Raw genomic sequence first — 12,936 nt, forward strand, 5'->3', positions numbered from 1 at the left:
GGCTGAAACCAACTCAAGGCAAATACTGAAATCCACACCAAACGCCAACAGACGCAAAGCCAAGTGCCATGATTCCGAGCACTCTTCCTCTGTCCCAACGGAAACATTTCAGTGAACACAAAACCCAAGCGAGGGAGAGGCCTGCGCTGGTGACTTAGGGCAGCAGCCGGTCCCTCCCTTACAGCCGCACACCATCAAGTTCCCAGGCACACACAAAAAACTGCACAAAAAAGGATAACACCATAAACTCGAAAAAGCATCCTGGGCATTTCAAACAAAGGAAAATCACACTGTACTACAGTTTCAAAGCTCAACTACAGCAACCCTTAGGAAAGGGGAAACACTTGGAATTCAAAGGCCGAGGGGAGCAGACAGATCTCAACGTGATAATCTCCCAGCTAATCCCAACACCACAAATAAAAACCAAAACACTCCTTTCACGACAACTCCAAGTTTTAAAATGTTTTCTTCTCACATATTCAGAAGTAGAAAATAACGTATTGAAAAGAATCTGAAACAGAAACGGGAACAAATCAGAACACAGCCACAGCGTGATACGAGATCGGAACCCTGGGGAGGATGGGTTTGGGACAGGTCTCCGGGGCTGAACCAGCATCTGGGCGGTGCCTGGCACTGAACAGTAAGCAGGTAATAAATGTATGCCAAGCAAACAGCATACTCTCAATTCTGCACGCAACTACTGTGTTACAAAATGCAATTTCTAGTTTCATCACAGGTCTCGTAGGAGTACTGTATTTTCTCATGATTACAAAAATCTGTCCAAGCCAAGGATCCCAAATACACACACTGGACCCAAACCATCCTATTTCAGACGCCAGCGGAGGTCTGGGGCTCCCTAAGACTCTCTGTCCCTCACAGAAGGAGTCTGTGAGGGTCAGTGTGTGGCCCATCTCGCCAGGGTCCCTTCTCTCTCTTGGTGCCACGCGCCCCCTCACAAACCACTAGGGAGCCACCCGCCCAGCACTCTGCCCTCGCCCTGCACCTGAGGCCGGGGGAGCACAACTCCAGGAGGAAGAGAAGGTGAGCAAGCCCTACACGGACTCGGGGAGCTCTGCCCTGGGTGGCACCGGGAGCTCCATTAAACCCTCAAAATCAACTCGTGGCAGGTGCTGGCTTCCCCGGGGGAGATGATCCAAACCTCAGGGCTGCTGCTCTTGTGGCCCAGAAAACCACCGAGCATGACCTTTTCAGGAAACCCTTTCCCCTCCCGCAGGGGATGGGCTGGGGTCTGGCTCAGAGGAACACAAGGCCCGCCGGCACGGCACCCACCCTCGCCCAACTATCTTCGAACGCCTGCTGCCCGTTCCGACAGAAGACTTCCCAAACACGGACAGAGCCACCCTCCTGTCCTCCTGGCCACAGCACCCGTCCCACAGCGTGGGGGACCAGGGGCTTCGTAGTCCTTTTAAGTCTCGTGCAAAGTGTTTTTCTTTTAACTCCTTTAGCAGGAAACTTCACACGCTGCTGGTGTGGACCTGAAGCCTTACTCCTTGCTGCCTTTCCAATTCCACGCATGCAGGTCCATGCAGGTGGAGCCTGGGTGCACGGGACGGGGGCACGCTGGCCACCAGGTCTCAGGCCCACCCGGGGGGTCACCACCCGGGCCCTGCCTCTCCCAAGGGCCTCTCCCACCGCCGCAGCTGCACTCTCCCACGTCCAGCTCCTCTCGGCGCGCCTGACTTCAAAGGCTTCCCCTCTCAAAATGTGCTGCTCCTAAACCGCAGGACAAGTCTTCACACGTTATACCGTCAACGGGGCCCCCATCCATGCGGCCTTCCTAACCCGTGACCTCATGTGGGAAGTAGGGCTTCTGCAGACGATCCAGTTACAAGCTCTCTCGGGTGGCCCTGATCCCATGTCACTAGTGTCCCTATAAAAAGGGACATTTGGACACGCAGAGGGAACACAATGTGAAGACACAGAAAGGACCATCTGAGGCCACCAGAAGCTGGAAGAGGCCTGGGGAGGGACCCAGCCAGGCGCACCCTGTCTCAGGCTCCAACCTCGGGGTCTGCTGTTCCCGCAGCTTGGACACTAGCACAGGTGCTGCCTCGGGCTGTGACACAGCTTCCCCGTGGAGGGTGGTCTGCAGGGCGTCCCAGGCCCCTGTGCGTCTCCACTCACCTCCACAACGGCCGCGGGGAGCTGCCCAAGGACCGTCAGGCACTAGCAGCAGGAAGTCTTTATTCCAGACACACTGTGGGCAGGGAGTCAGGCTGCTGCTCACCGCACAGCCCACCGGGGCAGGAGCAGGGCCTCGAGCTCGGGCCCGCGTCCTCACACCCCTCAGGCCCGCGTCCTCACACCCCTCAGGCCCCCGGGGGCCCATCCTCACTGGAGGTGACCTCCAGGCCCTTGCTGGGGAGCCCAGCCCGCCCAGCCCCACCCCACCCCACCAGGTTCCTCGTCACCTCGCTGGCTACCGCCCCCAGGGCCTCACTGGCCTCCACCACCACCTCCTCCCCAGGCTCCAGCTCCTCGCCAGCTGCCTCCGCGACCCTGGAGGAGAACAAAACGACCGGCTCACGACCCCCCATGCCTGGCTGCGCCCCTCCCTCTGCAGCCCCGCCTGCCTGTGCTGCACCCACGCCCCCTCCTCGGCCGGGTGCCCACGCAGGACCCGTGCCCACATGGATGGGACACAAGCGAAGAGAACTCACTCTCGCTCGGGAAGAGGCTTTCGGTTTCAGAGCCTGGTTTTGGCTATCCAACCAGAGGGTACGAGTCAGGAGAAAGGCCTCCCAGACAGCATTTCCTGCTAGGCCTGTAATGGTCAAAGCTTTTCTATCTTAGAACATCGTTCTACCAAGTAACGGCATCCTTCAATAATAAACAAATGAAGGGATCGTCCTGATTCACATTAGTATAATCCTTGCTCATTAATTTCTTCCAATTCACACGCTCCTAAGGCTAGTTTTGTGCATGCTCTACATGCGGGAAAGTCAGCCTTGAAAGGTCGGCCTGCACCCCCACTGCAGAGCCAGTCTTCAGTGTCTTAGAAATGGTTTCCCCTCCCTCTCTGGGAAGGCGTCTGTCAAGGAGGCTTGCGTCTATCTGCAGGCCTGCAGGCCCACATCCTCTTCCCACCACATAACATTCCTTGCAGCGTGGCAGTCTGTGCAGCACCCCTCAGGCCTCAATCCTTCCCACCAGCTCTGGTTCTTCAAGTCTCCTCCCCTTTCATCTGGGGAGTCTGCAGTCAGAGTGTTTTATACTCTGATAAACGCAAAGCGACACTCAGAATGTCTTTTAACAGGTTTTGAGCTACTCTTTTTGTTTTGGAAAACGGGAGCGGAAAAAAGTTGGTCGTGTGAAAAATTAAGATGAAAAACTAACACACCCACTATAAATGGACGTTATAACCCGGTTGATCTGGATACTGAGAAACACCCACTAAATCACTGCTAAAGCAGAAAACCCCCAACCCTACGTTCACTCGGATCTGCACTGAACATACCACCATCGGGCCGCACTGTTACTTCATACACGCAGTAGCCGTGGCGCAGATTCTCTTCCTGTCTGTAAACCCTGAGAGCCTAAAAATGGAAGTCACCTAGAACACCTACAAGAATGGACTGGACAAGTTATCGCTGCCACACTAATCATGAGAAACATATGGGAAACGCCTAGTGCTACAACGTGAGCAACGCAGTATCTCAAACAGAGGGCCCGAGAGTCTAGAGCTACAGGAAGACTAGGTCTCTCCTAAACTGGACTCTGAATCCAATGGAAGAAATTACCACCATACGTCCTGCAATCTGTAACTCTTCTAAGCGAATTACATACGCACATAAAGATTTCTTTCTATACACGAATCTCAATTTAGAAGGTGTGAAGATCAGTACTCACGATGGGTGAAAACCACATGCTACTTAACTCACCCACGTCTGGCTATCATCTCTACTTCCTCACTCTAGAAAGAGCGGCTCAAGGAAAATCATTTTCCATGAGAAAGCCTGGCCTGTCAGATTTCTCTCCCAAGGAAAACAAAACCTGGCTACTGTTCAAGCACTAAGGGCCTCTTCCCTTGAGAAGCCCTGGAAGTGATGAAGCAGCGTGTGTGAGCCGCCGCCACAGCCCTTTGGCAAGGGCAGCCTGCTCTGCCTTCTCTGCCACCCCCATCACAGCTCGAGGTGGCAGAGACCAGGCCCATTTCACCCAGCACTGCCCTGCTCCCCCAAAATAACACATCTGGAGCTCGCTAAAGGTTGTAATGAGACACAAGGTAATTTTAAGACGGGAAAGATCATTAAAACTGTGTTTTTCTTACAGTAAGATATCTTACCAATATAAGGGAAAATTAATAAAGGACATAATTACGTTTCGTATCATATCTATAGGGAGCCTTCCCAATACATATTTCTGCTTATGGTAGCAGTAATTAATGCAAAAAATAAAGTCTTCAAAAAAGATGACAGTCTCCTCCCCCATCCCACTGGAACACTCCCCTGCTTAGCTTCTGTCGTTACGTTTGTCCGTGAAAACGCTAGCATACGCTACTATACATACACACCTTTCCTCCATAAGCTGCTTTCTTAAAAAGTAAAGCCACACAACAGTAAAAAATAAGGCAACGCAGAAACTAACACACCGTTGTAAAGCAATTTACTCCAATAAAGATGTTAAAATAAATAAAGAAGGACAGTCTCTCTGAATCCCCATCTGAAATAAACTGAAGGACTGCGCCACGTAAAAGGCCCAACACCTACCAGACGCGGTAGCGCCTCACTCCTCCTCGTGCCTGCGACGGGCAGGATCCACTGGTTCCCGCGTCAGCTGCAGACAGAACTGCTGTTCTTGTCTCCCTCCTGAGGGGCTGCAGGTGGCGTTCGGTCTTCTCAACCAGGCTCCAGGCAATGAAGGGAGCAAACACAGGGTATGTCTCCCCCTCCAGGAGCCAAAGACAACAGTGGCCTCAGCAGCACACGCTGAATGAACCCTGACCTCTCGAGTCGCCCAGCACACCAGACGTTCCCGACACCAGACCCTAACGTGAGCTCCCGACGCTGTGCCTCTAGTCGGGCACCAGGACCAAGAGGCGCAGCGGATGGGAAACCCTCTCCTACAATGAAACAGCAGCTAGAGCAGGACGGTCTCCTTTGGCAAAGCTATTCTCTCAAAGACAAACATCTGTGATGCCTTGCTCTAGAGGTGTCCTTTCTTTTCAAAAACTGCAAACTCAATAGTCCTAACACCACAATTAGAAAAACAAAAACACGTTTATAGATCAAATGTCTTCTGAACAATATCTGCCTCGACACTTAGTGTTTTTAACCAGACTATTACACAGCAAGTTCACACAGAATTCATTGTCCGACCAGGAACAGCATTTCTGAGCCCCCAGTGTCCACATCCTTCCCACTGCAGAGGTAGTTCAGCAGAGCCAAACACAGCCAAGGAAATGAGTACATTAAAGCCTTTATTATGTAAAGACGCAAGGTGTAAAATTCAGAAAAGTGTTCTGAAGGGAGAAGGAAAAGGGGTTTAGTTAAACTCCTGCACTGCTCAGACAGCAAGTTTAAGGACAAGCTACAACTGTGATTAAACAGAACGGGTATGTCTGTCTTCGTGAGTCACGGACACATCATGTAACCAATGACGCAGATGATGAACTTACCGAAGAAGTCGAATGAAAACGGGTCCCTTCCACCAAAGAATTCCCTGAAGACATCATCTGGGTTTCGGAACGTGAAGCCAAACTGAAACGGACCGTCGAAATGACTTCCACCTACAGAAGCAAGCACAGCTCTGTTACGGATTCCTGCTCGCAGCTGACACACAATCACTTGTCTACAGAACATTATATTTCAGTATAAATCATGATCTAAAAAAGGAAAATATTTCATAAACCTGAGGCTCTCTCAAGGCCTACCGAGATCACAACCACCTGAGCCCAGAGCTGGGAAATGTGCTTGGACGTCAGCGTTCCTGAGCTGCACACAGCACCCGAGGGCTGTCTCACCATCTCTAAATGTGTCATCAGCACACAGTATTACACTATTTTTATTCTTTGTTGTGAAACTTCATGTAAGCCAAGCACATAAACGTTCACTCATACGTGTGTACGGTCAGTTTGGAGCGTGAATGTCTAAATGCTCACTGTGGAGCCGGCAGGACAGCAGATCACTGCAGGAACTTTTCATCAAAAATACACACGTCTAGGCCTCACCACCAGAGGCAGTTACTTTGGTGAAAGAATCTGTTTTTTTAAACCCTGAGGCTATTTTGACATACCAGGTACTGCTCTCAGGGTACAAACTCATGACGTGAGGTTTTACAGTACTTCCTATCTACAAAATGTACACCAATATACACTTCCTAGTATAACGAGATTTTTAATAGGCTTTTTCCGTGTTATCAATTTCTCCTCCCTTCCCCCATCCAGCCCACCCTCCAGGCTGCATCTGTATTTACTGAAACATGAGTGTCCAAGAGGAATAACACACTGAACCCCCATAAGACCCTTTGCCGTCAGACCATCTCCTCTTGTCACTACAAGGCCAAGAGAAACACCAACGTGTACACACATACCTCCACCACCACCGTTTAATCCTTCTTTGCCGTATTTGTCATAGATGTCCCGTTTTTTAGCTATAAATTTAAAAAGACAAGTCAGTAAAGACCAAGTTGTTCTTTGCCCTCAAAATTCAATAAAGTGTTTCCAAAGTTGTAAACCCAAAGACCCGCTGTGGTTCTCAATTTCCACGATCAATTTTAAAGAGCTAGGCCTCCCTTACTGTAGATGAAAAGGCAAAAGAGGGAACATCTAAGTGCTTCTCTCCCTTAAAAACAACTCGGAATGTTTTTAAGTACTGTAAAGTTTAAAACATTTATTTCACTCTACTGCTCACTGCGCCCACGAATACTACATCAAAACCCCACCACAAAGTTGCAAAACGATTCCAACCCTAGACATGTACCTTCTTACTACAAAGTCCAACTGGGGGATAAGATCTGTGGCACAAAGAGGAACAGGACAGGGACTTGGTGAGGTCAGAAAGGAGACGAACTAAGTAACAGCCAGAGTAAGAGCCAACCCAAAGCCTACAGCTTGATCACCCTGGTCTAAGGCAAGAGCCCACCCAAGCCTTGATGATGGTCTACTATCCCTGGTCATCTTATCATTTGTGTTCTAGAATAAAGACAACTACGATGCAGCCCTGCTCAGACGTACAGGTTCTTTTGATACACAATGTGCGTTCCCCTAAAATCTCATGTTCTACAAAACCGTGTGGTAAAATAACAGGAGTTTATGGGGAAACAAGTGTAGAAGCAAAGCATTTACAGCCCGTTTTTGGTCATCAGAGACTTGTAAGAACAGTAACTGTCTATCTGTGAAGGTAACTCCTGGGATTGAAGGCTGAATAAGAGAACGTGAAAAATACACTCCCCCTCACCAAAAAAAACAAAAAAGCAGCATCTTTATGGGAGTTTAAAGGTTCTCTTTCTACCAGAAATCAAGCTTGACTTTAGTCCTCCATTTTTCTAGTGTCCCTGGTCCGTGAAATCCGCAGATCTGGGAGTGCTGAATCAGCACACGAACACCAGGACGATGACAAGGACAACAAGGACAAAAGCAACTTGTGCAATAAGACGACTAGGCCTTCCTTCAAAATAAAGTGGGAGGGGCTGTTAGGACATAAGCAAGATGGTCCCGTGTCAACACAGGTGTCACCACGGGATGAGATGGTCAGCTGTCAACACGGGTGACGCTCACATGGAGCTGGTTCTAAAATCAGAACTCTCTTTTAACAGTGAACCTGGCTACATGTAGTGACACTTGGAGCAAAGGGTCCACTCCTGTGGCCGGTGAGTCCACCTCTCATCTTTTACAGTCTCCGCCTCGACTCATACCAGGCTCTCCTGTACTGCTTCCTGGCAAGGTGGTGTCAGCAGTTCTCCAGTCTTCTCCCTATCACACGGCCCACACACAACGCTTCTCTTACCAAGAAGCCAGGGAATCTATCTGGCTGACAGCTACCTTCCGCATGACCCCTGAAACTAAGCCAGCAGATCTGACTTTCAGTTCCATTCAATACCTAAGCTCTAGACCTGGGGAGGGAAACCTACAAGCTGCGAAGCCTGAACCTCAGCTGTACGCGTGATGCCTGATTTCCTGACGCGCAGGAGATCCTTTCAAGCAGAAGCCAGCACATTCACACAGGGTGTTCAGTAGGGCAACGGGGATGAGAGGTCACGACACCAACTACACAGGTGGCCTCCACCGCACCCACAGTGACCCAGACAGATTCCCGCGACCTGACCTGTCCCGTCAGTCCCCAGACCAGGGGTCAGGACTGCTTTAAAAGAGCCACCCTAGGAGAAGTCTAGAGGCCAGGGTGCCCACAGCACTCACGGCTAACCTACCAGGTGGCTGCCAGGAACAGGAATGTCAAGTGTGCACAAGAAAGACCCTTCTCATTGTCCCACAGCTCACTCAGCCACCCCTCCGTCCGCAGGCCCTGGGGAGGGCGCACCCCACGCTGGGCTACTCACCATCCGATAGCACCTCATACGCCTCGGCTACTTGTTTGAACTTTCTCTCCGCTTCTTCTTTATTCTCAGGATTTTTATCTGGATGCCACTTCAGTGCCAGTTTCCTATATCTTAAAAGGAGTAAAAGGGTCCTGATCAATCCAATGTCCAGAAAGCCAGTGGACTTTCAAACATAACTAAGCAAAAAAATGACAGCTACAAACTAGCAAGATTAACCTTAGTCTCTATTGTAACATCTCCCTTTCTGCCAGAATGAAAAAAAAAGGTTCTAAAATCGACAGCATAATACAAACCCACATCTAGATATAAAAAAAGTTTTTAAAATGTGTGAGGACCAAAGTATGGGCAGCATGCACTCATGGTGCTAAGGCTGAGAAAATGGAGCGCGTGCAGACAAAGGCCTTGCTCCCTGAGGAAGGAGCCAACGTGACTGGCCCTATCCCTATGTCCCCATCGCCTGACCAGCCCATTACTTTCGCATCAGTGGGCGAAGGTGGGCCACTGGCCACAGCACAGTGGAATATTCCAGCATCTTTCACGACTTCAGATTTGAATTCAAGATTCACTTAAAAGATTCCATGACCAAGGTCGGTCTGCTCCATGGTTCCAATTAACATTAACAAGTACATGCTTTCCAAATAACAAAAAAAATCCTCTTTTCTAATTAGCTAAACACATTTCGGGGCGGGGGGGGGGGCACGAGACGGGGAGAGGGCGTGCTCCTTAAAAATCTAAGACTAGAATACGAACCGAACAGTCCTTCTAACACTTGGCAAGTTATTAATGTAAGGCTGCTGTGGTTCAGTTTAATTTCAGCATTTTAATCAAAAACCTCAGCTTAACTTATTAAAATCGGATTAAAGCTGGAATCTAATGATAAAACAGTACTTTATTATTAAATCACTGTGGATCTAACCATGCAGTAGCAGACCAAAACCCCTCAAGTGCTGCTACAAACCCTCCATTTAAAAATGACAAACCCTACGAAAGGATAAAGAGAGAAAAAACAACTGGTTTGCACTAGCATGCTCGTGTGAAAGTGAAGAAATGTACACGCGTCCAGAATAAGGTTCAGTTATCTACGCCTTGTGAAAGGCTGCTGGATTCCTTCAGATTCAAGGTGTAACACAGCGAGTTACGGGGCACCATGTGTTCGCCTCTGCACTCCACTGCTTTAGTCACCCAGAGACACCGTGCTCGAATCGTGTCTGGCACAACACAGGCATGATTTTCCATCAGTTAATATAAGTACTGTGCACATATTACACTTATTTAAGAACAGTACAATTACTTCCAACTGTACCAAACTGTTCTTGCTTGTAACCGTGAGCGAGTGTGAGGAACCCCACAGCCCACTGGTGACACAGCTCTAAGGTACGTCCTTGGCCGCCTGGTCCCCACTGTTTCTTGGCCAAGGTCTGACACAGGGATATTCTGCAAGCACCTTCAGGTATGCCCAACAGCAGTCAACCTGCTGAATTAGTTGAGCATTTTTAAAAGAACGACCTGGTTCAAAAATCCTTCATTTCCATCTGCACACCTACTGAGTCTAGTAGTATAGACTTCATTAAGCCTTAAAAAGCTAGTTCCTACAACACAAACCGGAAACTGATTCCCTATTATTCCAGGCTTACGCATTAGTCTGGAGCTAGGCTAAAAATCTATCAATCTTCTGCTGTACGTTAACACTGAATTAAATCGATCCCAGTTTACCTTGAGAGCTGCCCGTGACCTGAGACTTGCCTCAGATGCCTCCCGTGGGCCAGGCCCTGGTCACAAAGGTTCAGCAAGGACAGACAGTAGTGCTAGGCTCAAGCGTGAACGTGGACCAGGACAGGGTCATGCAACGGGGATCTTTAAGCAACTACACCAAGGATGTTATGGCGACAACCCTACGAGCACCAAGGCAGCTCCACTTCCAAGTCCAGCATCAAAGTTCTTTGGGCTGATTTCACATCCTCAGCAAGTTTTTGATCTGATTCCAGCAGAAATGGAATCCACTGTCCCCAGACAAAGTGACAGAGGAAACCAAGTGCCCTCTTCTCCCTGAATGACAGGTGGTAAGGTGGGCCTAGGTCTGAGGCAAAAGCTAACTTGTTAAATGCTGTCTACAATTCAAACTAGCCTGCAGCAGTCAGAGACTCACACCACCTGAAGTGCCGTTTCTAGGGGCGATATAAAGGTACACTGCAAAAGACCGGCACACTAGTGCACAGACTGACGCATTCAGAAGTGCGATTACTTACGCCTTTTTAATATCCTCGGCTGAGGCATGTCTCTGCACGCCTAGAACTTCATAGTAATCCACCATGTTTTAACCGGCTGCTGGAAACGAGTCCTGCAATCAGAAATCCACGGTCAGTGACAAGACTGCCAAGGCTGGGCTCATCTTGGGGGCAGGGGCGGACAGAGCAGGGGTGAGGGGTGTCGCCTTGCCTGGGCACTAACCACCAGCCTGTTGGGCCGGGGCCTCATCTGGGAGCCGATTCCAAGGCTCACACCCTAAGACCCTTCCCGACGTAGGAAAAAACGCTCTGAAATGAGCTAAGAATAGTCTCAACTAAATAAAACCGACAGGTGACTCTGCACCAGCCTCGGGGCCCGCCGGCCACCAGCTGCCAGGCCCCTGTTGAGCAGCCCAGAGCATCGGTCCCCTCCTCACGCCCTGCACTCCTGTGCCAGGCACTGGACAAGCCTGCGGCCACCTGACAAACATGCTGTCCCTGCCCTGGGGACGCTACACAGGAACGGCAGACACCTTCCACAGCCGGGCAGCCCTTGCTACTGACCAGCCAACATCCTCCCACAGCCCCTGGCTCTGACTCAGGGCTATTCCTGTAACTGCCCCTCTGGCCTCCCATGCCCATCCGTCAGACATGAAAACAAACACACTGTGCCCCTGCTGGCAGTCCTAGTGAGAGGGCACCCAAAAAGCAGGCCTTCAGGGGACACCTGCGGTGCGTTCTCCCCATCACTACACAGCGCAAGATGACGAATCCCTGCTGCTTCCACCACCACTACGAGGATCGAGCCTCAGGTGCCACAAACTGAACACAACCTACACATCTGCTCCCTCTTAAGATGTGAAGTCTAACGAATTTACTTCTTTACATTTGACTAAGTCACCTCATCAAGCCAGTGACCAAAAACTTACAAGAAACAGGCCTATTCCACACAAGAGTACAAAGTAACTTCACCCAATAAAGCAAAGTTCTTCTATCAAGCAGCTGTGCTCAAAACTGAAGCTAGGGGACTTCCCTGGTGGTCCAGTGGGTAAGACTCCACACTCCCAATGCAGGGGGCGCGGGTTCCATCCCTGGTCGGGGAACTAGATCCTGCATGGCGCAACTGGCAGTCTGCATGCCGCAACTAGGACCTGGCACGGCCTAAATAAATAAATATTAAACAAAACCAAACAAAAAAACATTAGCGTAGTTTAAAAAAAAAAAAACTGAAGCTAGGCTTTCAATAGCCTTCCCCCAAATTCTAGGAACAGATTTTCAAATGGAATGTTCTGACTGTAAACAAATACATGAGATCACGACCTCCCTGAGGCCACTCTGCTGGGGTTAAGTAATGTCACAACTGGGAAATATCCCCATCTCAAACAGGATGCACCGTTGTATCATACTCCTACTTTTCAACACTGGGGAGCAACCCATGGTAAAAAGAATCTGTTGCATCACGACTCGGCACGTAGGTGCGCACGTCAGCCTGTGCAGCCCTCATCGGACATTTACAGAGGACTCCACATACAAGGGTCAGGAAGAACACAGAGAAAAAGGCCCCTCCATGCCAGTCCAGGGACTGCGTGCAAAAAACAACTCAAACATATCACAGGGGAATCAAAAATAGAAACCCCTCCTACTACCTCAAAATCTCTAGAAATGTTAGATAAAAACCCAACCAACACCTCTGAAGAGCCAGCTGAGCTGAAGCAGTTAAAAGTGCCAGAAACAGAGAATTAATTACACCAAGAACGGTGACCCCGAGGGGGCGGGGCCGTTGCTGTACTTTCAGGACGAGACTTGCTTCTGTGGCACTAATGGCTGCAATGAAAATCCATAATTTAGTCTCCTCAAAAGGCTGTAACTGCAAGAAAGGGAGACGAGAAAAACTGTCCACTAAACTGCAAGGGAGAGGAAAGGGAACACCCCTGAGAATCGAAGCCTTAAGCCTTGGAACTGCAGAATGGAATCCCATTACCTTCATTAACCTGCAATGCTTCCAAGCTCCAAAACCACCAAATACTATTGCAGGGTGGGGAGGCAAAAAGAGCTGTGCTGGAGAAACCAGTCTCTCTACAACCCACGTTGTGTACGTCCGACCAGTGTGGAGATTTTTCAATGCGCTATGGAGATCTAACGCCCAGCGTGGTGACTCCCACCAACAATACTGTGTCATATACACAGAGTTGCT

At 49.7% G+C, this 12,936-nt stretch overlaps 1 protein-coding gene across 4 annotated transcripts in view; it reads right to left on the reverse strand.

Annotated features, from left to right (window-relative positions):
- The window catches only part of DNAJB6 (DnaJ heat shock protein family (Hsp40) member B6), a 55,061-nt gene that overhangs the window by 27,400 nt on the left and 14,725 nt on the right, over positions 1-12,936 (reverse strand). For 2 of the 4 annotated variants that reach the window (XM_082662340.1, XM_082662342.1), the window contains exons 2-5: positions 10,764-10,855; positions 8,518-8,627; positions 6,553-6,612; positions 5,639-5,749 (exon numbers count right to left, since the gene is read on the reverse strand). In XM_082662340.1, coding sequence (XP_082518466.1) covers positions 5,639-5,749; positions 6,553-6,612; positions 8,518-8,627; positions 10,764-10,828 — 346 coding nt within the window. In that variant the 5' untranslated portion in view covers positions 10,829-10,855. Of the gene's footprint in view, positions 1-5,638; positions 5,750-6,552; positions 6,613-8,517; positions 8,628-10,763; positions 10,856-10,953; positions 11,112-12,936 lie in introns of those variants that run through there. The other 2 variants (XM_082662341.1, XM_082662343.1) reach the window with 2 other exon arrangements.

This window comes from Grampus griseus, assembly GCF_964374135.1.
Source record: "Grampus griseus genome assembly, chromosome: 9".
Classification (NCBI taxonomy): Eukaryota; Metazoa; Chordata; class Mammalia; order Artiodactyla; family Delphinidae; genus Grampus; species Grampus griseus.